The following is a 27,519-nucleotide window of genomic DNA, read 5'->3' as shown; positions in this document are numbered from 1 at the left end:
AGCTGGGAATTTGAAAACATTTTAAGTGGGTTGATATTTTAGAGATGAACAGAATGAAGGTTTGATTTTTTTTTATCTCTTCTAATAGCAACATTTAAAGCTACTTGTTCTAAACAGCTGTAATGTCACTTAAATCCCAGAAGTACAGAAAATCTCATCAAAAATGGCTTTATAGCAAAATGACAAAATAGAGATCTGTTATAAATGGCATATTGAGTTAAAACAATAGTTGTGTTTATAGCACATTGAGTTATCCATCAGTGCCCCTCTTGAGCACTGGAGTGTGGTGCATAGACTTCAGGTTTTGACTCTCTGTAGTATAATGAAGTCGGACACCAGTCAGCTTATGATGATCTCTCTGGCCCAGACACTGCTATTCTGCTATTCAGAGTTCCACACTGTCTAGCAGATATAGTCTCTTTTTTTTTCTCCTCCAGCTTTCTCAAACTCAATATGAAGAAAACAGAGTTCACCATCTTTCCCCCACCCCTCACAGTCTTCCTACCTGAATTAATAGCTCCACATTTACCCTAGTCCCACAAGCCCATTGCTTTCTTGTAACCTTTGATTCATAACTCTTTTTCAAGATACATATCCAAGACTTTAACACGTCTTGTCACCTCTAACTCAAAACATTTATTGATTCTGTTCTTTCCTGAAACCTGATGCTAGTCCATGTCCTCATCCTTCAGCTTAAACAGTTTTCTCTGTAGCCTCACCGCAAATGATCATGCTCCCCCTACAATTCACCTCTGTTTGGTTAATTCACCTTTCTCCTTTGTTTTCATCAGCCTCTCCACTTTGCCAAATCTTTCATGACTTTATGTGGCAATCTACTATTAATGCTGACTTAAGGCTATCCACAACCTGTTCCCTTAATACATCTCTGAAGTAATCTCCTGCTACCTCCGCACATACCTCTTCACTCTACTCTTATATGCTCTTCACACTACCGTACCAAGATTTCTTCTGAACATCCCCTTTACCCTGAAATTCTCTATATGAATGTAATGGGGTGTACATGTAAAGCCTGCCAGCTGGAAAAGATGGAATATTTTCTGTAATGAAAAGGATGCTCTTCATGAGAATAGCATTTAGGAACCAAAAGAGAACCTGGATTATCCTGCCAGTTATTGGTAAAGTGAGAAATTGAAGATCTTTAAAGGGATCCTATAATTGAGAATGAATTTTTTGTCCCTAACATATCGGAATAGCCTTAAGAAAGGCTATTCATGTCCTACCTTTACGTGTCTTCTCTGCACCACCGTTCTGTAGAAATACCGTTTTTTGCTGGTATGCAAATGAGTTCTCACACAGCACTGGGGGCGGACCCCAGCGCTCAAACAGCACTGGGGGCATCCCCAATGCTGCCAGAGAACTCTCCAGCACCGCCTCCATCTTCTTCAGGAACGTCATCTTCCTCTGTCTTCTTCCGGCACAGGCTTTGAAACTTGTAGGTCTCAGGCAGAGCCTACTGTGCATGCCTGAGGCCACAAGAAAAAATGGCTTCTTACAAAGTAATTAAACAGCCATTTTCTTGTGGCCTGTGGGCATGCGCAGTAGGCTCTGCCCGAGGCCTACAAGTTTCAAAGCCTTCGCTGGAAGAAAACATAGGAAGATGACGTTCCTGAAGAAGATGGAGGTGGCGCTGAAGAGTTCTCTGGCAGCATTGGGGACGCCCCCAGTGCTGCGAGAGAACTCATTTGCATACCGGCGAAAACCGGTATTTCTACAGAAAGGCGGCGCGGAGAAGACTTCTAAAGGTAGGAGACGAATAGCCTTTCCTAAGGCTATTCCGACATGCTAGGGACAACAAAAAAAAAAATCATTCTCAATGACAGGATCCCTTTAAGAAAAATGTGAGGTATACTATCAGTGCCTGGCCTGTCAGCTGAAACAGCTAGAATATCTTCTCTGATGGAAACAACACTTGGGAGCCAGAAGAGAAACTAGACTGTAATACTGTCATTCTTTTATAGCAGAAAATGCTGCAACAACTTAGAATTGATAGAGTGAAAATTTACAGAATTTCAAGAAAAATTTCTGGCATACTATGTTCACATTTGGCCAGCCAGCTAAAAAGCTGAAAAACATTCTCTGAGAACAACAGCCAAACAAGACGGTCTTGCCTGTCATCTCTTTATGGGAGCAAATTAAAAGTCATGTATCATTTTTGCCTATAATTTCTGCTCCACATGTCGATGGTGGCATGTACCTTTTCCCACATGGACATATGCAATGATAGGCCTGCATGGTGATATCAGAGACAGCTTTCCTAAACCAATAACGGTAGCTAGGTATCCTCCACTGAGACTGAGCACATGCCATCAGTTGTCAAAAGTGGAAACCATGAAATGGTATAGCAGTGACTGCACCATCAGTAACTTGGCTACGTGCGGGTTAAAGTTGCAGACCAGCCAGATGACTGGGTGCATGTTGATATTTCCTGGACACACATTTCTTATGGATCACTGATGTTGTCATGAATGAGGAGGAGAAGAAACAGAAAGCGATGAGTATAATGAGGATGACCATATGTTAAGTGTAGATGTGACCTGCCTACAAAAAAAAATTCATGGGGAGAAGGAGTGGGGCGGTGTTGTTCACTTTGCATGCCAGTGTCACTGCCAATTCTATATTTCATGTGAGTGCAGAGAGACCTAGTTCCAACATTTGTGCCTACATGGCTTAAAGGGGTTGTCCCATTGCAAGGATCCTATCTATACTGCTTGTTAATGTGAATGTAAGACTTTTCCTAAATACATTGCTTCAGCAAAACTGCTTTGTTTGTCCACTTTCTCACTTTATTCAATTAATTGTTGACACATCCCTTGACTTATCTGGTCAAAAGTCAAGTGATGTATCTGCCTGCTCTCAGGGGGGAGAGAGGAGGGGCTAAGTGTACGGGAGCGAGACTGGAGAGGGGGAGTAGTTTACACTTTGGGGGGGGGGAAGGGGCCGCCAATACAGACCCGGCATCCGCTGTAATAGAGAGGTGGATGCCGGGGAGTGTAGACGCCGGCACAGGTGCCTGCAACATCGCTACGCTCCTGCCCTGCATGAAGCCAGCAGCAGCAGGAGCGATGCTGCTATTTGGGAAGGGGGGGAGGAGCGGAATAGCAGCATCGCTCCTGCTGCTGCTGGCTTCATGCAGGGCAGGAGCGTAACGATGTTGCAGGCACCTATGCCGGCGTCTACACTCCCCGGCATCCGCCTCTCTATTACAGCGGATGCCAGGTCTGTATTGCATTGTGAAGGCTGTACGTCTGATGCCTAGCTGCATCGGGAGCGCACACGCAGGGCCAGTGGCATAGAAGCAATGTTTTCTCGCCGCTGGCTTTGCATATGTAACCCCGCCCACCAATGACGCAACAAAGCAGGAAGAAAGAAGATTTTACAGCAGCAAAGACTGGTGAGTATGCGACGTGGGAATACCCCTTTAATTTACAAAACATATGTAAATTAGTACCTGGGCACATCACGGTTTCTACAACACTTAAAGAGGACCTTTCATCAGATTGGGCACAGGCAGTTCCATATACTGCTGGATAGCCGAGCGCTGAATTCAGTGCACTATCGGCTTTCCCGATCTGTGCCCCGGGAAAAGTGCTATCGGTCCCGGTACCATAGTGCTTTACAGTCAGAAGGGTGTTTCTGACAGTCAGCCAGGAACGTCCTTCTCCACAGCAGCACCTATTGCGCTGTACAGTTTGAGCGGGGAGGAACGCACCCCTCCCCTCCTGATAATACTCATCTATGGACAAGCACTGTGAGCAGAGGGAGGGGGCGTTCCCCCCGCTCACACTCTACAGCGTGATAGGCGATGCTGTGGAGAAGAACGTTCCTGACTGACTGTCAGAAACGCCCTTCTGACTGTAAAGAGCTACGGTACCGGGACCGATAGCGCTTTAACCAGGGCACAGATCAGGAAAGCTGACAGTGTGCTGAATTCAGCGCACTGTCGGCTTTCCAGCAGTATATAGAACTGCCTGTGCCCAATCTGATGAAAGGTCCTCTTTAACTACTCTTACACAGTTTGGCATAATACAGCACAAAACAGTACTTCCTCAAATAAAGCAACAAAGTAATAGTAATGTGAGGTAGAGTCAGTGACATTGAACTAACTGAATAGAAAACAAACATTTACCAGAAATCGCCTCCTTGAACATGAAAACCTTAGGTGACATGTAAGATACAACAAATTTCTATGCATTCTTACAGATACGTTGTTCAGAAAAGAAAATACAAGAGCTCATGGTAAAGAATTTATAAAGCTATTACCATGTTTTCATTGTACTTAAAGGATAAACTAACAATGTATCAACATACGCAAAATGAAAATATTACAGTATGCTCATAAAAGTTAAAAAAAAATGTCACTTTGTCATGTGTAGGAGCTTCTCGGTCCAAAGTTAACCATGTATTTTCATGTTTTTGGCTCGGTGTACCCAAACCAACATTGCTATTTTCTTTTTTTGTGCTTCATAGATATTAGATTATGTACAATACAATTAATTATACTATGTTTCATGCAAAATGTTTTTTGTTAAGCCATATACTTTTTCGTAGATGTAAAAACTTCCCACATTGTCAAGTTTTAAAAAGGCCCAACAGATGCAAATCTCTATAAAAATGGTGCACAAAGTTAATACATTTTGCACAAGGTATATAAAAAAAAAAAAGCTGCAAAAGCCACGGAAACAAACACCGCACGATCAGGAGAAAAACGATTAATAAATCAGCTCCAGTTGGGGCCACACGGTGGCTCAGTGGTTAGCACTGCAGACTTGCAGCGCTGGGTCCTGGTGTTCAAATCCCACCAAGGGCAAAAAACCATCTGCAAGGAGTTTGTATGTTCTCCCCATGTTTGCATGGATTTCCATCCCATATTCCAAAGACATATTGATAGGGAAAAATGTACATTGTGAGCTCTATGTGGGGCTCACAATCTACATTAAAAAAAAAAAAAAAAAGATTTAAAAAAAATCAGCTCCAGTGTCCCCAACTCTTCTCTCAAAACAGCTGAGCACTAGGAATGGGTGAAATTCATGAGATTTGTTTAATAAAATATTCATGATTTTCGGCCCTCTGATTTGTTTTGGGCCAAACTTGTTTAACATGAGCCGAAATTACATTTATTATAATATAGGTTATTCTCAGACCCCAGAATAAGTGGAGTCCCAGGGGAGGGAGGAAAAATAAAAATATGTTATATCTTTCCTGGACATCCTTGTGGCATCTGGCAGCCCTGCCAGCATCGTCTTGATTCCATAAGACTGAAATCAAACTTCCCAGGATCATTGCTGAGGCGTATGATTGGGCTTCAGTGGTTATATTGGTGCACTGATGTAATGATGCTGGGCCATAGCATCATGACATCAACAGGCCCCACATGACGTGCCCCACAGCAATCATAGGCCTCAGCAGCGACCCTGGGGCACATGATGTAAGTCAGAGGCCTGGGGATAATGTTGGGGGATTGCCAGATGCCCAGGTGAGTTGAGGAAAGATGATTATAACTGTAATTTTTACTCACTTGCTCCTCCATTTAAAATACTTTGATAAAACCCCATGGTAGAATAGTTTTTTGTGGGTGGTGAACCCCAAAAGTTTCAGGTCCGAGTCAAGCTTGGAACTTTTTTAAAATTCGGGTTGAATCCGCTTCTAATCGAATCAGTTCATCCCTACCGAGAACCCATTATTAATGTACCAGGGGAAATTTATAAAGACTGGTGTGTCTTTTCACTTGTAATTTTCAAGCATTTTTACAATAATTGAACTATTTTAAACCATTTTTTTTAAATCAATTTTAAATGGGCTAATTTCTTCAGGTCATGGAACTCCTCTTATTATTATTATAATAGTATCATCAGTCCAGTCTTTCCATGATATATAATATAACAGAGCGTGTTGGTGATATTTTAATTTATATAATACTATTAAGATACTGGATGAGTCTGGCCACAATCCTAGTCATCGTTACACATTATTTATGGTCTCTGAATCTCTTTGGTTGGCTGAGAAATTGTTGATCACTGATAAAGAATTTAACATTCACTTTGTTTGCTGAAGCTGTTGGGTATATTGTAAGACCACATTTAACACAGATGAGTCAGGCCTCCATGAAGCCGTAAAGCTGCAAATAGTAGTAGTTATTTGTGCTCTGATAGCACCTTTCAGGAAACCACTTTCTTCTCCATCTGATGTTTATTTAAATATCTCTGCATGAAGGAATACACTATCCGAGCATTAGTGCTTATTCTCTTCCAATAGCTGCATAAAATAGAAATTAAGCCTGCTTAGCTTTTATTAAGATTTCACAGAAACAAAAAGTAATACCCATTTTAGTCTGCTACAGTCTCTGAAGTAATATTGTATGAGTTCGTTATCGAGCCCTGAAGGAACCTTTTGGCAATAATTATAGTAGGCCTCTGTAGACAGTACTGCATCAGCTTTATAGAAGTGGACATTGCAATTTCCTTTCATACAAGTCTGCAAAACTAATTGAGCTCTGTTACTGGGATTTCCCTATTTGTTATACCAACACTCTTAGGCTTTATTCACATGAATGTGTGTGACATATCATGTGCATGTAAACTGAAATGACAGAAAGGAAAAAAACACGTGCGTGTGACATACGCATTGTCCGCTGATACCAAATATACCAATTCATTTCAAGGTGTTTATTCAGACATCCTTGGGTTTTTTTCTATGAGTATCCACAAAACAATAATGGAAACACTTTTTCCCCACTGATTCTGATGCACAAGAATGTCATCAGTAGTCTGCTGACCCAGAGACATGCAAAATATAGAACATGAGATTAAAAATAAAAACGTTGTCCTGCTTTACACAGACATGAAAAGTGGATCCATCACTGACATCAACAACCTGCAGTATGGGGTACTGTTCGGGAAGAGCACAGACCTCACATATCCGATGATGCGACATGTGAATGACATCTTAGATAAAGATGGGCTCACCTCTCAAGATTTGTTTTATTTTGTGTTTATTTCAGGTCAAATAAATTCATTAAATTTCAGAGTTTAATTGGTGTAAACATAGTGTATTCATAGGACTTTATAGAAAACACAGACAAAGTAATGTCAAAGTGATAGAAAATGTTTTGTGTATGACAATGGATGGTAGGCCAGTGGAAGGTAGGTTTTGGGATACAAAATGCTTGTTTAACCCTTTCCCAAAATTGGCTGGACTGTTACGGTGGACTTAGGGTATTTATATATGATGGTCACCATAGTCAATATGTCTTCACTGTAATATATACTGGAGACTCATAAGCAATTACCCATACTGATCAAAGGCATTAACCTACCTAACTCCTTCATCAAAGTCGACTGGGGCATCATTTTCCCAGCAGCGCATGGGCATCACCATTTTTGAGTGGATCGCTTGCCATGGGAGTGAGATTTGTGGCTAGCAATCCATTACTATGATAGCCAAGAGCTATCATAGTAATGATACATCATAGTAAGGCTTGTCATTTCATTGCTTCTGTTACAGTCTGCATCAGGCAGCCTGTAATATATGCATTGGTATTTCTCAACACACTGCAATGCATTAGCATTGTACTGAATTAGTAATCAGACTCTCTGGGGTTCAAGACCCCTAGGAAGTCTAAAAATAATAGTAATTTAAAAAAAAAAAATGAAAAAAGAACTAAAAAAAAGTGAAATCACCCCCTTTTCCCTAATACACATATAAAAGTAAATAATTAAAAATAATAATAATAATAATAATATATATATTAAATATTCCCAGTCTAAAAGACTATAAAATATTTCTTTGCTATATAGTGTATGCTACAGCGAGAAAACAAAATCAAAAGTGCGGATCTGTTTTCTCTCATAAAATTTGGATTAAAGTGATTAAAATAATGTGCATTCCCAAACATAGTGTAAAAAGCAAGTGAATTTTAAAGTTTATCGAGATGAATGACAAAAGTTTCAGTTTTCTTAGAATCTAAAACCTTTAGAAAATTTGGTTTTGAACAAGTTTGTTCAGAATAGGTTAAGTCACCTCTACCTTTGGAGTAGTAATGAAGAATAGGAAACATTAGATGTTTTAAAAAAATATGCCTACCCTTTCGCCCTGTGGTTTCAGACCATCATAGATATAATATTGATGACATGTCTTTTAATACAATGTATAGAAAGAATGCCATGAAGATTGCATTGTCATGTGTGGAATTAAAAGGTTAATACAGTGTCTGGGCAGAGGGCAGTGCTGTTAGTAAAGCCAAAGCAATGTGTTGGATTTAAGGGTTAATATAATTCATAGAAAGCGTACATTGGAGTTAGAAATAAGATACACAGGTGTAATTCAATGTATAGGGAGAGGGCAGGCAGGATATAGTTTTGGCTGTGCTATAAATTGATTTTGATGTGTTTTCTGGCATTAGATGTCTATGCCCTCTTTGGTCACCCCTTCCACCTCATAGCTTGCAAACTTTTGAGAGCAGGGCCCGCTTTCCTTAGAGCCATACCTTTGGTTATATCCCTTATCAAAGACCACTACCCTCTTTGTCATGATGTTCTGCCAGTAAAGCTTGATGTCATTGGTGGGCATGTAAGCATGTCTACCCTCTCACAGCCCATGGTGGTCGATAATATAGTCACACCATGGGGAAATAGGTGATCATAGATCTGACGATAGATGTTACAGAGCATGTGGAGCTGAGAAAACTGATGTATATAATTGTATCAAAAGATTTTGCATAATCTGTCATTTATCTATTACAATATCTGCTATTTCTGTTATGTTGAGAAGTCAGGGGGGCGGTCCTGTCCTATAAGTGATTGACAGTCTGCCCTCTAAGACTCTGATACTGTGATCCATACATAGGGCCGTCTCCTTTACTGTTCAGGATAGATGGTATAATAACAAGTTATATTGAATCTTTTCACACAAAACTCGATCAATCTGCACAGCAACTTATGTTCTATAGCCCACTGACTGCAGATTGAACAGTATTTTCCATGTGACAGGTTCATATTATTCTGCTTTATTTTCAATAATGACAATACATTGTACATGTTACTAACTTTATTACCATTATTAGCATTTTTAGATGTATCTCTGCAGCTTAGTTTTTGTTTTCACACCACAATGTTTTATTTTTATATATAGTTATCTACTGCAATTTTGCATTGCATGGTAGTAAAGCCATGTGAAAAACAACGCTATGGTTATACATATCAGGGTTTATGATATAATAAAAAACATCTGGTCCTTAGGTAGATCTAACAGTTAGGTTAATACAACCTCAGATGAACAAACTGCAGATTCCACCTAAGCTCAAATGGAAAAGCCATGTGTGAAAAACTAAGTACACCCCATGAACCGATAGCTTCTAGAACCATCTTTAGTTGCAGCAACTTGAAGTAACGGTTTTCTACATGACTTTATATGTCTCTCAAATTGTTCTGAATTTTGTTCCACTTTTATTTGCAATGTTTATTCAGTTCATTGAGTTTTGTGGTTTCTCTTAATTTCCCTTCAAAGCATCTGTTGGGTTCAGATCTGACTGGGCCATTGCATCTCTTGGTACAACTTGCTAATAGAGAGAATCTATGATTGACCTGCAATGATTGTAATTACATTCACATGGCCAGGGTCGCAAAGTCTAAATACAGCCCATAGATGGAAACACAATTCTGGGGCACTTTACCCTACCCCTTACGGTGGGTCATGTCCTCCCTGCCCATTTACTCTGTTGATCAGTATTGAGCCTGTTGCTAAAATAAGTGAATCCCATGCATATATAAAAGTTTACAACTGATATTTCATATTACATGAATTAAAAGCATGTAAACAAATCCCATCATGATTTGCATTATGACTTCAAGGGACGTACAGTATAGCTGGTGTTATTTTGTTTCCTGGTACCCTTTTAGAACATTAGAAAATAAGTACAATAATCTTAAAGTATTAGAGCTTCTACAATGATCTACGGCAATCTCCAGATGTATCGTCACTTAGGGGGGGGGTTCACACCTGTGCCCGTGTGCGCTTTAGGCAATCCAGCTGGGTTTCCCTCTTCTACCCTGAGAAACTGGACAAGGGACAGAAACCCTGCAGTCAGTTATTAAAGTGAATGGGTTTGAAAATTTAGCGCCCGTGAGCGTTTTGTATTCAGATATGGGTATTACAAGTCAGGCTGCTTTTCTCAAGACTTGTGATAAATTATCATATAATTATATCCTATCTATCCAATTTGTGTCTATATATGTCTGACCTCCCAGTGTTACTGTTTTAATAAAAGAAAAAAAAATGTAAATCATAATTTCAGAATAAAAGTGATTTAAAAAAAAATCTTAAGAACATGTTTCTTCTAAGCTATTGAAATAAAAAAAAATATATATATATGAATAATATACATACCTGCCTGGTAGTGTTCTCCAGCTTCTGTACAACATTATCCCACCTCTTAGCAAAGTCATCTAACCGTGCATCATGTTTCTGAGACACTGCTGTATTTTTTAAAGAGCAGATGAGATCCTGACTTAGAGAGTACAGTGTTTCCATTGTCTTCTTTTTCATTTCTAGTTCTCCTTTCAAGATCTATGAAAAAAAAGAATTTCAATATCCATTATGGAAAATAAATTGTTTTTTTTTTTTTTTTACTTACAAATACTTTATTTATTATCTAGAAGCCTCTTGGTTTATTCCCACAGGAGATAGCCTATATGACACTTTTATTTTCTATAGTTAGCTTTTTTGACCTTGATACTTTTAGTGCAGCTGAGATTCCTCTATTGTACAAACTGAAATATAGATAACAGTGAAAATAACAGACTGTACTTACTAGAATAACATAAGAAATAGGAAAATCAAGCATTTCTATTCAGAAACTATGGAATCTTAAATAAACAATGTTGTTCACTGTTACAGTTCCAATACCCAATGGCAGTTGAGATCAGCTGATCGGTGGGGGTGTTGGATGGTCAACAGGCTGATATAAGTGTGGTGTTTAGATATCATCTACATACATCTGGCCTTCTAGCATATCTATCTATCTATCTATCTATCTATCTATCTATCTACTGATCTGTATTTGAAAGGGTTGTTCAGTTTCAGAAAATAAATGCTACGGCTTCTATAGTGAAATTCTTCCTGTATCAATTGCTTATGGTTTTCTAGATTTCTGCTTGCTATAATTTTTTGTTCACTTCCAGTGTATAAAAATAAGTCCATGGTCATGTGATGGACAGTGCATGATCCTATTGCACAGGTGAACAGCTTATTACAAGACAGAGCTCTGAATACTGTGCTGTGACTATAACAAGCTGTGCACTTGTGTGACCATGGACTGTTTTTCATATGATCTTGGACTGACTTTTATCCACTTGAAATAAGCAAAGATTCAGAGTAAGCAGAGATATCCAGTGGTGTTAGAACGTCACACTGACTCAAAATGCCACTTTTTTTGCGCAATGCATAGTGGCCATTTTAGTTAGTCTATAAACTTTCATCATACAAACAATAAGAGTTATTTTCTCAAGCTAGAATACTCCTTAATAGTTCTGATTCAATAATATGTGTAGTGTATTATTTCCTATAAACCTGCTCTTTATGTTTCATATTTTATTCTCTACTAAGTGTACATTGCGAGTCAAGATTAAAGCGAGTGCTTTCAATGTGTTTTGTTTGCAATTAATAGAAACTCATTAAAGAACGCTAAAGCACAACATGAATGAACACAAAGAAGAAGTAGCATGCTTGATCACAGTGTGAGCAAGTAATAAAAATCATAATAAGACAATCATTTGTACAAAAAGAAATTAGGCCAAAAATTCCTATCACAGAAAAATAGATATTGTAAAATAACAATTAATCTTCATTTAAAAACTTCAGCCTACTGAAGTAAAAAGATCAAATAAGTACAAAACTACAAAAATATTAAATAAAAATATACCGCTAATTTCCTAAGGCTATCGAGCATTTCATTTTGATCCTTAAAATCTGTTTTGTGGATTAAGTTGACAGCCTCTTCTTTTTCTGTTAGCCAGGCATCAAATCGACACTAAAATATAACAAAGAATACATAATAAAGATAATATGAAGTAATAAGTATCTAAAATAAGATCTGTAACAGGTTTACAAGACTTTTTTTTTTTTTTACTGAAATACATATTTAATATTTCATCATCAGGGCTCGTTCACATCTGCGCCCGGTCTCCGTTCATACAGGTTTCCGTTTCCTGCACAAAACAGAGCAGGAGACGGAAAGCTGCAGGACTCTTTCATACCCATTCATTTGAATGGGTTTAAAAGATGTCCGGCCGTGAGCGCCGGCGAGCGTTTTATGCTCTCCACTGCGAAACCATTTTTTTTTTTTAAACCCGACACAGAGTCGGACATGCAGTACTCTGTGTCCGTTTAAAAAAAAAACGGTTTTGTGGCGGAGAGCATAAAACGCTCGCCAGCGCTCACGGCCGGACCCGGTCTGACAGCTTTCCGTCTTCTGCATGCAGGTGCACAGAATATTATGTTGAAAGTAACTAGTTGAAAAATGGAGAAGAAAACATTTCTTTCGTAAGACATAGTACAAAGTTTCTTATTATCACTTGTTGTATTCATTTATGAACAGTTGTTTAGAACTGGAACTATGCTTTAAGCTGATGAAGGGATAACCGCACAACATTCTTCGCTAGTGTTCACAGTCCAGTAAATATTAATGAGCTTCTTGATTACACAGTTCTATTGCAGTGCATGTTGGCAAGGGTTTAAAATGCACTTGAAGATGGAGCTTAGGTAACTTACACAGTTAATGATAATATTGTGCCATGGAAATCAGCAAATAAACTACAAAGATTTTATACTGTACAAAAATGCAAAAATAGTATGCCATGTACAAATTGAGTTTTCATTTTTGAATGGAATTTCCATTCATCATGTCTAGAATACTAAAGGGAACCAAAGTTAATATTAAGTAGTCCACTTTGAGATATCCTCTCATCTTTTACAGTGTACTCTTTTTTGTAAAGGCAGTAGTTATATGACATTAGAGACTGTAAGCATTCTGCCACAGAAATATTTGGTCTACAGGATATTTAAAGTGGTCTTCCCAAGCAGGGGTGAACCTTCCCCTTTCGCCGCCCGAGGCGAACTACAGAAAGCGCCCCCCCCTCGGGAGGAGGGGGCGTGGCTTAGCGGAGGGGCGTTGACGCGCGAAGGGGGCGGGGCTTAGCACCGTTCGCCGGCAGAGAAAAGGTCCGGAGACTGCCTGCTCTCTTCCTGAGCGTGAGGGGAGGCTGCTGGAGCAGCACTGCTCCAGTGGCCTCCCCAAACCGCCGCTCGGTGCTAAGCCAGTCCAGGACAGCTTGTCCTGGACTGGCTTAGGGAAGCAAAAATGCCGCCCTCCCTGAGGCCCTGACATAGCGCCGCCTGAAGCACTTGCTTCAGGTCGCCTCATGGGAGGTGCGGAACTGTTCCCAAGGAGAGTGTCTTTTACAGGGGTTCAAAATAATTTGGTTGTATAGTTGTCATGAGTAGATAAAGTATAGTATACTGCGATAACTAACCTGCTCTTCTGCAAACTGTTGCCATTTTAGAAGAATTTCTTGTAGAAGTATCCATCTGTCCTCTGTCCATCTACAAATGGCAGCCCAGCGATCTCCCAAACTCTGAAAATAAGACATTGTTGGAAAAATGATTACACATAATGATATTCAAGGCAGAAAATGATTTCCTCTGAGCCAACACTAACCCTGCATCCACACGACATGAGTTATAAGCGTGACAGTTATAACGTTACTTTGCTGCAACAGAAAGATTACAAAGGGGCACCAATAGAAAGGGAATTACTTCATCTTGCCTATGATGGGACTACTTTAAGGGGCATTCACACGGAGTAATGTGGCGCCGATTCTTGCACGATAACTCGTGTAAGAATCAGCGTTGCAAAACAGTATCCCATTGACTTCAATGGGTTCTGTTTAATGGGCGTAACACATTGAAATCAATGGGTTAAAAAGCCTCCAATTAATTTCAATGTGTTACGCGCGATAAACGGAACCCATTGAACTCAATGAGATTCTCTTTTGCAGCGCTGATTCTTATGCGAGTTTTCGTGTAAAAATCAGCGCCGCGTTACTCCATATGAATGCCCCCTAATGGCGTAAAAATCACATTACACGTTCCTTTTAAACGTTTGAAATCAAAAACTATACAAAAAATACTTGTGGACTGCTTAGCACTACTGTACTAAAATTGTACTTAAAATTACTATTATTAGTTTTAAAATACAACCAGAAATTTTCTCAGATTGACATTTTCCCCTATTATTTCTTATGTGAAATGCCTGACATAGTTTATTGGTATAACAGCAAGATTGTTTACAGTTGTCTACTATCATTTTCATTATAGTTAATCATAGCAAAGCGGTTTAATCTTGAAACAAGACAAGATAATAAAGGTAAAAGTTTGCAATAAAAAGTTTGTACTTCATGCAAAAAACATGCTCCAGGGTAAATTAAACTCTTGTTTTATCTGCTACTGACTAGAATACTAGGCATTTGGGATCACCCACGAATTTATAATCACACAAGATTATTAAAATGTGCACACTATGCAGGACCACATATCAGGCTTCCAAGGGTGAGTTTATTAAAAAACTGAGCAAACAAATTAAATATCATTTCATGATCTCCTGAAATGATGAGCTATTATTAGCCATGCCTAATAAAGTTCCATTCAATTTTGATTATTATATTTATTATTATATATACACTACCGTTCAAAAGTTTGGGGTCACCCAGACAATTTTGCATTTCCATGAAATCTCACACTTTTATTTATCAAATGAGTTGCAAAATAAATAGAAAATATAGTCAAGACATTGACAAGGTTAGAAATAATGATTTTTATTTGAAATAAGGCTCCATTTGCAGCAATTACAGCCTTGCAGACCTTTGGCATTCTAGCTGTTAATTTGCTGAGGTAATCTGGAGAAATTTCACCCTGTGCTTCCACAAGCCCCTCCCACAAGTTGGATTGGCTTGATGGGCACTTTTTGCATACCATACGGTTAAGCTGCTCCCATAACAGCTCAATGGGGTTGAGATCCAATGATTGCACTGGCCACTCTACTGTATTACAGATAGAATATCAGCTGCCTGCTTCTTCCCTAAATAGTTCTTGCATAATTTGGAGGTGTGCTTTGGGTCATTGTCCTGTTGTAGGATGAAATTGGCTCCAATCAAGCGCTGTCCACAGAGTATGGCATGGTGATGCAAAATGGAGTGATAGCCTTCCTTATTGAAAATCCCTTTTACCTTGTAGAAATCTCCCACTTTACCAGCTTTACCAAAGCAACCCCAGACCATCACATCACCTCCACCATGCTTGACAGATGGTGTCAGGCTCTTCCAGCATCTTTTCTTTGGTTCTGCATCTCACAAATATTCTTATCTGTGATCCAAACACCTCAAACTTCGATTCGTCTGATCATAACACTTTTTCCAATCTTCCTCTGTCCAAGGTCTGTGTTCGTTTGCCCATATTAATCTTTTCCTTTTATTAGCCAGCCTCAGATATGGCTTTTTCTTTGCCACTCTGCTCTGAAGGCAGCATCCCGGAGTTGTCTCTTCACTGTAGACGTTGACAATGGCGTTTTGCGGGTATTATTTAATGAAGCTGCCAGTTGAAGACGTGTGAGCCGTCGATTTCTCAAACTAGAGACTCTAATGTACTTGTCTTGTTGCTCAATTGTGCAGCGGGGCCTCGCATTTCTCTTTCTACTCTGCTTAGAGCCTGTTTGTGCCGTTCTCTGAAGGGAGTAGTACACACTGTTGTAGGAAATCTTCAGTTTCTTGTCAATTTCTCACATGGAATAGCCTTAATTTCTAAGAACATGAATAGATTGTCGAGTTTCATATGAAAGTTCTCCTTTCTGGCCATTTTGCGAGTTTAATCAAACCAACAAATGTAATGCTCCAGATTCTCAACTAGCTCAAAGGAAGTTTTATAGCTTCTCTAACCAGCAAAACTGTTTTCAGCTGTGCTAACATACTTGCACAAGGGTTTTCAAGGGTTTTCTAAACATCAATTAGCTTTCTTACACAGTTAGCAAACACAATGTACCATTAGAACACTGGAGTTATGGTTGCTGGAAATGGGCCTCTATAAATCTATGTAGATATTGCATTAAAAACCAGATGTTTGCAGCTAGAACAGTCAAATACCACATTAACAATGTATAGAGTGTATTTCTGCTTCGTTTAATGTTATCTTCATGGAAAAACACTGTGCTTTTCATTAAAAAATAAGGACATTTCTAAGTGCCTCTAAACCTTTGAATGGCAGTGTACAGCACTAATATCTTCCTTTCTAAAAGGGAAACAAAACTTAAGCATACCAAATAGAAACAACATTTGTTGTTCTACAAGTTCCCATAATTTGTAAATATATAGTTGTAACTGAACTCTCAAATATTTGAGTTTTTTTGGCAGCATTTGGGACATTTTCTAATATACTTTACGAACAAATTTTGGTTCCTTTCTGTGAAATCCTGCACATTTTTTTTATTCCTTTCTTTGCTTCTCTATTGAGAGCTATTCATGGCTTTTCACTGTGAAAAGGCTTGTGTGTAATGCATAGAAAATAAGTTTGAGTGTAATTTCAAACTGTTAAATCATAGGCATTATTCAACATAGAAACATACTGGTGTCAAATGAAAGAGGAGATTCTCTCTTTTATATCACACTGAGGTTTCAGTTTAACCTATACTATTTCCAGGGATATCACTGGTTGAAAACTCTGTCAGAATTAGGAAATTTAGCAACAGCATACACATAATTTAATATTATAATTATATAAAATAATACATTATTATGATATAAATTAAAGGGATCCTATAATTAAAACTCAATTTTTTCTTCTCCTACCTTTAGATGTCTTCTCCTTGCCACCGTTCGGTATAAATCACAGTTTTCTTCAGTATGCAAAGGAGTTCTCTCACAGCACTGGGGCGGGTCAAATGCTGCGAGAGAACTCTCCAACACTGCCTCCATCTTCTTCAGGAGCGTCCTCTTCGCACTTCTTCTTCCGGCACAGACTTCAAACTGCTAGGTCTTGGGCAAAGCCCTACCACTGGGGCCCACCCTCAGTGCTGCGAAATAACTAATTTGCATACCGATGAAAACTGGGATTTATACCGAACGGCGGCGCAGTGAAGACATTTAAAGGTAGGAAAAGAATAGCCTTTCTTAACGCTATTCCGACGTGTTAGTGAGAAAAAAATAGTTTTAATGATAGGATCCCTTTAAATATTTTCTTTTTTGTAAATAACATTTTATTGAATTTTCAAAGTGACAAAAATGAACATATATCATTAAAAACAATCAGCGTGGCAGTACAATCACCAATAAAAGATTCAATAGTGTTTGCAAATAACCATAAATTAAGCAATGAATGACACAACGGGAAATGGAATGGGGGTGGGGAAGAGACAATGAATGCTAGTAATAAGAGTCAAACAGTCTCAAAGAATATCGTGATTAACCAGGAGGTTCCCACAGGCGTGCCCAGGTAGGGTCTATACATTAAATTAAATATTTTCAACCATAAGAATGTTTTCTTTCTATATGAAACCAGAAGCAAATTTTTATGTCATACAATGCCTGAGATATAACTGTTGGATATATACCATGCTTTACACACACAAAAATCTACACTTTATGTAGCGATAAGTAGGGTACAACCATCAATAAAGAAGCAAGAGAAAGAAGAAAGAAATGCTGAATTTCATAGAAAGGAGCCAAGATTTGTTAATAAATTATTTTGCAAAATGTGTTAATTTTACAAATCTGGCAGAAAATCAAAAGTTGTTCAAACAATTAGTTACACTTTAACTCAGCTTCAATTTAGTTAAATGGTCTCTAACTTTTCAGACAACTTATGCTCAGTTCATAGAATACGCCATCATGAACATAATTGCAAATCACTTTCATAAAAAAAAATCTGATGTTTTCCACATTAATAACTGCTCTGAAAATCTTGCCACTAGGTGGCACCTATCTTTTAAATCTGCTGTTCACTAGTGGTTGTTAGGCAATATATGTCCTTGGTGCTGAGTCAGGAATGTAATAGGCAGTATCCACATTATCGCTGAAAAGGCACTTCTCTCCTCACATCTCCGTGCATGCTGACTGGCATAAAGAGGTATTTTTCTAAGATCTGTGTTGGTGATAACAGACAAGCAGAGAAAAAAAACATGTAAATTACTTAACTTGTTTGACTCACCCATGGGTTGAGAGGATCTTGTGAAAGACTAGCAATGATAATATATAATGCTTAGACAATTGCATGAGGCTCTGTGTATGGTCCTGAGCCTCATGGGAAGTGTTACTCAGTAAACTAGTGGCAGAGGTCCACACTATGTTCTCACTCCCTAGCTTTAAGTGAACTGAAGATCAAGGTCGAAGCAAAATGGATGGATTATCCCAAGGAAAAAAAGAACAGTTTTGAAGGGTCATATATCAACAGAGCTTTGTACCCAGGAAGACTCTGCATTATTTGCAAGTTTGATAAAACATTTCAGGTACCCTTTAAGCAATGCAATTTCTTCCTTTGAGAAACTTTTGATCCAATTTAGCGCAATATCACAACCTTCTAAAGCAAACCATACATAGGGCCTTTCATCATCACCAGCTCCAAATCTTCACGTCCTTAGGCTAAGGCCCCATGCAGATTTTGGGGCGTTTCTTTGAGCCAAATTGGGCCCATCGGGGGATGATGATGTCCCCTATATGATCTTGTTACACACTTTGGTTTTCCATTATAAACTTTATCAGAATAACCATTGGCAGCAATGATGGGGAATGTATGCAACCTGCTCTGAGCTAAAATCTACAAAAACAATTGAGGTTGAAAAACAGATATCTTCTGAAATACAGCTACAGTCAACATGTATATACCAATATTTTGAATTATAATATGGACCAGGACATTTTTTTACATTTTGAGGTTGTTTGAATCTCACAACGTGTTCTATTTTTTTTCTGATATGAAAGCAACACAATGATTAAAACATAATTTTATTGCAGTTAAAGATAAGTTCGTAGTGTAACAAAGCAGGCAATGACACACCATTTAGTAATACAATGTTGATATATTTTAACAACCCAGTTACAGGAATGGGTTGAAAGGATTACAGAAAGATAACTGCTCTGCTGTATGATTGTAACACTATACACACAGATGCAGCTCTGTTTATATCTCCCTTGTAACTTCTTAATCTGTAGTACTATATTACTTACTATTTCATCACTTCCTGGAGACTATAAAATGCTATGATACTTCCCTAAGGTATGTTTTACTCTTCATTCATTGCAGCTACCTATTCCAAATATACCATGCTCTGCTCTATATAGAAACGATAAAGACAGGACTTGTTTGTCTTTGATATGGCCATCAATGAAAGAGAAAAAAAAAGTTAAATAAATAGCTACATACAGTAACTACTATGGGGAAGTTAGCTCAGTAGAAGCAGTGGTGCGGACCCAAACAGTCAAGACAGGGACACAAAATGTGCAGCAAGACTGGTTTATTTAGAAAAATAGGAAAATAAATAAACATCCACTTCAGGCACAAAATGAGCAAATAAAATAAAGCCTTAACTTCAGGCAAAAACAAAATAAAAAACCTGCTCGTCTGAGCCACTAACTAAACAGAACTGATAACCTAACTATACGTGTGGCTTACTTCCAGCCACACGAACAAAGCAAGCGCAATATTGTCTCACTGGACTCAGGGTTAGAGGACAGAGCCATACACCTCCTTTCACCTCATGGTACTGCACTGGAATACACAAATACAAGAATACAAGGATCTACACCTGAGCTGACGCCTACTTCAGATCTGCCCTGGACCACACATATGTCAGAAATCTGGAGCTGATATATCTGGACTAAAGCACTCTGCCTGTCACCTTCTCACACCACTAAATAACTACTAAAAAGACATGTATCTTCTGCATATTAACCTCTAATTTATTACAGTAGACTTAAATTCATGATATATCACATTTAATAACTGACTAGAATGTACAGATACAATAGAAAAATGAAAACTCCTTAGAAAAGTCTAATAATCTTATATTAGAAATCTGATAACAAGCCAAGGTCAGCAGTTTTGTAGGTATTTTGGCAAAAAGCAGATGATTGAAAGGTGATCAGTAAAGAAATGATGGATTTTCTGTAAGAATTTTTTTAAATGGCTCTTAGTTGAAAATGTCCATAATTATTCTACACTGCTGGCAGTTGCACACCTGCTGTCTTCTATTTTAGGCTTCTATTTGGTGATACATCATCATATGCCAACTGAAAAACTAAAGGTCACATAAAACCTCGCTCATTGCATTGAAACGAGAAGAATAAAAGGGATTTGTAACTTGTACATTTGATAAAGTTTTATACTTTAAAATATTGATTGACATAATTTTTATAACAAAAGTCCTAACAAATAACCACACTCATTTTGCATTTGAGGGATATGAAATCCTTTATGTGAAATGCACAGAGATGTAGAATACATTGGAACACAATGACTAATCATGGTGTACATTGAAGAGTTGTGTAGTTACAATTTATTGTGCACAATTTTGCACTCTCCAGATAAGTACACTGTTTAAACCAGACTCTACCATTGCTTCATTTTCCAGAACTTTTCTACATAGAAAAGAATACAGTACAGCATGAAAGTCAGTCCTCCTTTCCCCAACAAATAGAGAAATGTAACTAAAATAAATAGAGATGAGCGAACACTAAAATGTTCGAGGTTCGAAATTCGATTCGAACAGCCGCTCACTGTTCGAGTGTTCGAATGGGTTTCGAACCCCATTATAGTCTATGGGGAACATAAACTCGTTAAGGGGGAAACCCAAATTCGTGTCTGGAGGGTCACCAAGTCCACTATGACACCCCAGGAAATGATACCAACACCCTGGAATGACACTGGGACAGCAGGGGAAGCATGTCTGGGGGCATAAAAGTCACTTTATTTCATGGAAATCCCTGTCAGTTTGCGATTTTCGCAAGCTAACTTTTCCCCATAGAAATGCATTGGCCAGTGCTGATTGGCCAGAGTACGGAACTCGACCAATCAGCGCTGGCTCTGCTGGAGGAGGCGGAGTCTAAGATCGCTCCACACCAGTCTCCATTCAGGTCCGACCTTAGACTCCGCCTCCTCCGGCAGAGCCAGCGCTGATTGGCCGAAGGCTGGCCAATGCATTCCTATGCGAATGCAGAGACTTAGCAGTGCTGAGTCAGTTTTGCTCAACTACACATCTGATGCACACTCGGCACTGCTACATCAGATGTAGCAATCTGATGTAGCAGAGCCGAGGGTGCACTAGAACCCCTGTGCAAACTCAGTTCACGCTAATAGAATGCATTGGCCAGCGCTGATTGGCCAATGCATTCTATTAGCCCGATGAAGTAGAACTGAATGTGTGTGCTAAGCACACTCATTCAGCACTGCTTCATCAGGCCAATACAATGCATTAGCCAGTGCTGATTGGCCGAATTCCGTACTCTGGCCAATCAGCGCTGGCTCTGCTGGAGGAGGCGGAGTCTAAGGTCGGACCTGAATGGAGACTGGTGTGGAGCGATCTTAGACTCCGCCTCCTCCAGCAGAGCCAGCGCTGATTGGCCGAATTCCGTACTCTGGCCAATCAGCGCTGGCCAATGCATTCTATTAGCCCGATGAAGTAGAGCTGAATGTGTGTGCTAAGCACACACATTCAGCACTGCTTCATCACGCCAATACAATGCATTAGCCAGTGCTGATTGGCCAGAGTACGGAATTCGGCCAATCAGCGCTGGCCAATGCATTCTATTAGCCCGATGAAGTAGAGCTGAATGTGTGTGCTAAGCACACACATTCAGCACTGCTTCATCACGCCAATACAATGCATTAGCCAGTGCTGATTGGCCAGAGTACGGAATTCGGCCAATCAGCGCTGGCCAATGCATTCTATTAGCCCGATGAAGTAGAGCTGAATGTGTGTGCTAAGCACACACATTCAGCACTGCTTCATCACGCCAATACAATGCATTAGCCAGTGCTGATTGGCCAGAGTACGGAATTCGGCCAATCAGCGCTGGCTCTGCTGGAGGAGGCGGAGTCTAAGATCGCTCCACACCAGTCTCCATTCAGGTCCGACCTTAGACTCCGCCTCCTCCAGCAGAGCCAGCGCTGATTGGCCAGAGTACGGAATTCGGCCAATCAGCACTGGCTAATGCATTGTATTGGCGTGATGAAGCAGTGCTGAATGTGTGTGCTTAGCACACACATTCAGCTCTACTTCATCGGGCTAATAGAATGCATTGGCCAGCGCTGATTGGCCAGAGTATGGAATTCGGCCAATCAGCGCTGGCTCTGCTGGAGGAGGCGGAGTCTAAGATCGCTCCACACCAGTCTCCATTCAGGTCCGACCTTAGACTCCGCCTCCTCCAGCAGAGCCAGCGCTGATTGGCCAGAGTACGGAATTCGGCCAATCAGCACTGGCTAATGCATTGTATTGGCGTGATGAAGCAGTGCTGAATGAGTGTGCTTAGCACACACATTCAGCTCTACTTCATCGGGCTAATAGAATGCATTGGCCAATCAGCGCTGGTCAATGCATTCTATTAGCGTGAACTGAGTTTGCACAGGGGTTCTAGTGCACCCTCGGCTCTGCTACATCAGATTGCTACATCTGATGTAGCAGTGCCGAGTGTGCATCAGATGTGTAGTTGAGCAAAACTGACTCAGCACTGCTAAGTCTCTGCATTCGCATAGGAATGCATTGGCCAGCCTTCGGCCAATCAGCGCTGGCTCTGCCGGAGGAGGCGGAGTCTAAGGTCGGACCTGAATGGAGACTGGTGTGGAGCGATCTTAGACTCCGCCTCCTCCAGCAGAGCCAGTGCTGATTGGTCGAGTTCCGTACTCTGGCCAATCAGCGCTGGCCAATGCATTCTATTAGCCCGATGAAGTAGAGCTGAATGTGTGTGCTTAGCACACACATTCAGCTCTACTTCATCAGGCTAATAGAATACATTGGCCAATCAGCGCTGGCCAATGCATTCTATTAGCTTGATGAAGCAGAGTGTGCACAAGGGTTCAAGCACACCCTCGGCTCTGATGTAGCAGAGCTGAGGGTGCACAAGGGTTCAAGTGCACCCTCGGCTCTCCTACATCAGAGCCGAGGGTGCGCTTGAACCCTTGTGCAGCCTCGGCTCTGCTACATCAGAGCCGAGGGTGCGCTTGAACCCTTGTGCACACTCTGCTTCATCAAGCTAATAGAATGCATTGGCCAGCACTGATTGGCCAGAGTACGGAATTCGGCCAATCAGCGCTGGCCAATGCATCCCTATGGGAAAAAGTTTATCTCACAAAAATCACAATTACACACCCGATAGAGCCCCAAAAAGTTATTTTTAATAACATTCCCCCCTAAATAAAGGTTATCCCTAGCTATCCCTGCCTGTACAGCTATCCCTGTCTCATAGTCACAAAGTTCACATTCTCATATGACCCGGATTTGAAATCCACTATTCGTCTAAAATGGAGGTCACCTGATTTCGGCAGCCAATGACTTTTTCCAATTTTTTTCAATGCCCCCGGTGTCGTAGTTCCTGTCCCACCTCCCCTGCGCTGTTATTGGTGCAAAAAAGGCGCCAGGGAAGGTGGGAGGGGAATCGAATTTTGGCGCACTTTACCACGCGGTGTTCGATTCGATTCGAACATGGCGAACACCCTGATATCCGATCGAACATGTGTTCGATAGAACACTGTTCGCTCATCTCTAAAAATAAACAGTTGTGTTAAATTTCCTCCCGACTGTTCTAAGAATGGGATAACAAGTCAGGTCTAAATCTTGCCACGAGCACTATGTGAGCGTAAAGTACATAGGAAAATAACAGTAATAATAATATTATAGAAGGAGACACACATACACTCAGAATAGCAGATAGGAGAAAATAGTAGGAGTGATAGCAGCTAAAAAGAAGACTTCAGAGCTAAATTATGCTTTTGGAACCCTTCTGCTCCACATGAAGGTCTCTCCCCTCCTTCTCTCAGTCTTCAATGCCATCTCCTCTAAGATTACTTTCTTTTTTATATGCTCATATTATGGTGCTCCTTAAAGAGGGCAAAGATCCCCAGCTGTATCCAAGTTACATATCATTAATCAACACAGAGGCAAAACTTTTTATGAAACTTCTAGCCCACCGGTTGGGTAGCCTCGTGGGATCCCTAGTCCATGCGGATTGGGTGGGGTTTATCCCAATAGGGGAAGTGAGATAAAAAACTTTTAAAACATACTCCATTGTCCAAGTGGATTCCGCTCATGCTTCTCTCTGTCTAAACCAAAAAGGCTTTTAACAGAGTAGACTGGGATTTCATGGAGGCCACCTTGTTACAAATCGGTTTAGGTCAAATATGCTTAGTCACACTCATTTTCTCTAAAATTCTCTTCAAGCCCAGATCAAGTTTTATGGCACTTTCTCTATTCCCCTCACCATCAGGAACGATATACGTTCTATTTGAAAAGTGAGGACGAACATCACATCCATAGACCACTATGATAGGCCACTTCGAAGCACTTTGTATATCTACCAACTCTCTGGTCTGGGTGATACTTACAATATATGCACTACTCTCTAACCCACAATCACTCTCCTTACCATCCTTCACCAGGAAATGGGAGGATGAATTGGGCATTTCTTACTAATTGACTCAGTAACATTCTGCCTTTCAGTTTTGCCATAAATTCTCAATCTCCTTTAAAGTACAGTAAACCAATTACCAGTTTCTCTCTTGATAGTATAGAGTACCCAAGGTCTTTCACCTCATGTTCCCAAGCACCACTGACCTCTGCTGGAGGTGTGGCCTGAAGGGCACAATGTCACATATCTGGTTTTTCATTCATTCTGGTCTAAGGCCATAGAGACCATTCTCGAGGTCATTGGCATCCAACTGGAATACATCCCAGCCACCCTTTTACTTACTATGTTTCCTCACAAACTGAACAAGCGCATTTGATCACTTGGTTTTATGTTGACAGCAGCCCGCACAGTTATTCCCAGATTATGGAAGAGCCCCTCTGTTCCCACAATATGTGACTGGACCCAAGAGATCCTTTGTATTCATAATATGCAGCTAATGGTGTCTGAAGTCAAACCAGATTCTTCCCACTCACAACAGATCTGGCAGCTATAGGATGTATTTCAATACTCTCCAGCCTTTACCACATTCCTTTAGAGCCCTTACTCCCTCCCCCATCCCCCCACCACGTGCTTCTTATCCTAGACATGAGAGCACCCTTCCTCCCTCAGGTTCCCTGTCCTCACTCCTTCCCTCTGTTACTTGTACCATTCCATTGTTTACCCTGCCAAGTTCTCTAGCACTGTATTATTATGCTTTCAGTCCTATTACATTCCTTCTTTGATAGGATATTGTTATTCCTACTGCATCAGGACTTATTCTATTGGCCTTTGTAGATCCCTATTATTTTTTTTATCTTTTTTTACTACATGTAAACCTTCAACAAAGATATGATGTTAAAAAAAACAAAAACTTGATATGGGCACCATTTTATATCCTTAAACCAAAGGATACATATGATATTTCATAGGATATTTATTCTGAGCAAGTTAAACCATACTGATCCCCAATACAGGATTTATGGAAAGAAAAAAACGGCACTTTCCAGAAGTCCTTTGGTGTATTTTGAGCTTGTGTACAAACTGATATGTTGTATTATATTTTTCATTCGTGTCTAAGAGGTGTTTTATTATGTGGATCCATAATGTACCACCTATAGACTTCTATAGGCCCATGTTTCCCAGAATGCACTTTTAATTCATGAGGGTCTTCTTTTAGTTTTCCGATTCATATGGACTGTGCATAAATAACGGAATATTCTCCAACACATGTGGTTCATGAGGGTAAATATTTTCCTTTGAATACACAGAATACCTGTCATGGAGAATCTGGATAACCTTTAACTAGAAGGCTGTCATAAATCGCATTTACTGTTTTGAATCACCCCAGTGCTGTAATTTGAAGATATTTAGTATTTTGTTGCGTATGACACAGAAATGAATGTTAATATATTGATATACTGCACATTAGAAGCATTACCAAATCCTAAGCACTTTATTCATTAGCTTCTAGTGTATTGCACAGGTCATAAAACGCATTTTCTCTCTTTATTTTTTCATTTTCGGTTGACAGACATAGGAAATCCTCTGAGAGCTGTCTGTCAAAGAGCCCTAATCTTAATGAGAGTGACTGTGCTCAGCTCTACTGTATCAGTCAGTAGAAAGCAGAAAAGAAAAATATGGCAAAAGACAAACAATATTTTTTCAGCTTACAATGACTCTGGCACCTACTGACTTTTTAATATATATGTTTTTGTTTTTCGCTCCTTTAAAGCCGAGCTACTGTTATTTTAAAATGACCCAAAATTCAAAACAAGCAAATGAAATATTACAGAAGTACAAAGGGACCAATGTTCTCGGGAGTATAAAAGATGGTTGAACACAATCCCAACCCTTTAGGTATAATAATGAGTTGTGGCCTAATCACGGATAGAAGGAAGATAATTAGAGCCTTTTAGCCACCTGTGTTTGGCGCAATGATTCATGTTATCCTTAAAATCGTTAGCATACTGATTTGTTATGGTTGGCCATATTTCAAAACAGAGACTCAATAAATTACATTATTTAGTTGCCCGTTTTATTCCAAAGAGGGTGTTTTCAAGATTTTAAGTTGAATGATAATTTTAACGTTGTAACAATTGTATAATCTGAAATAAAATGCTAAATAGGCAGCATATATATATTTGTAATCAGCTCTTTTTGTTCCAGAAATTTTTACAGTTAATTTATATTTTTGGTGCTGAATTAAAAAATAATTGGGTTTGAAAAGCAATGTAGCTCTTAATTCATTACAAAATAATTAGCACTGGAAATATAACTCTTTATTATATTAATGGATTCTTCAGGTTTGCCGGTTTGGCCAGATTTAGACGAGAATGATGAATGCAATTAAGAAAATGCAACTTTCATATCCAGAAAATAACGCAGCGTAATTACTTATGTTAGTACAAAGCAGTGCATGATGTTTGGGTGTGATATTGATTCTTGTAAATTACAGCAACACCGAATACAGAAAATGCAAAGAAAAATAATTACTTTCCTTTACCCTATTTTATGAGAAATCCAGTAAATTAAGTCTCTCAGAACTCAACTGTACACGTCTTTTTCTCACTGCCCTGTGCCTAAGACAACTTGCCCTGTTTGCCGTAGGACAAATGATCATTAAAGTGTAACTCCATTTTTATTTTGTTGCTATTGTGTCAGGAGGTATATGGGGACCATTTTAGTAATATACTGTATTTTTCTATTTTTAAGATGCACTTTTTCTTCACCCAAAGTGGGTAGAAAAAAATCAGTCCATCTTATAAAGCAATGGTGCCAAAAATCAAGGCTTGATTGCCATCCACAAACC

General features: G+C 39.6%; 1 protein-coding gene across 11 annotated transcripts in view; it reads right to left on the bottom strand.

Annotated features, from left to right (window-relative positions):
- DMD (dystrophin) overlaps positions 1 to 27,519 on the bottom strand; it is a 1,873,751-nt gene that overhangs the window by 1,124,805 nt on the left and 721,427 nt on the right. For all 11 annotated transcript variants that reach the window (XM_075265063.1, XM_075265067.1, XM_075265060.1 and 8 more), the window contains 3 exons: positions 13,545 to 13,646; positions 11,936 to 12,043; positions 10,402 to 10,581 (listed from right to left, as the gene is read on the bottom strand). In XM_075265063.1, the coding sequence (XP_075121164.1) occupies positions 10,402 to 10,581; positions 11,936 to 12,043; positions 13,545 to 13,646 (390 nt within the window). The remainder of the gene's footprint in view (positions 1 to 10,401; positions 10,582 to 11,935; positions 12,044 to 13,544; positions 13,647 to 27,519) is intronic.

Source organism: Leptodactylus fuscus, chromosome 2 (genome assembly GCF_031893055.1).
Source record: "Leptodactylus fuscus isolate aLepFus1 chromosome 2, aLepFus1.hap2, whole genome shotgun sequence".
Lineage (NCBI taxonomy): Eukaryota > Metazoa > Chordata > Amphibia > Anura > Leptodactylidae > Leptodactylus > Leptodactylus fuscus.
The sequence above is the reverse complement of the archived record's forward strand: the minus strand, read 5'-3'. Positions and strand labels throughout refer to the sequence as shown.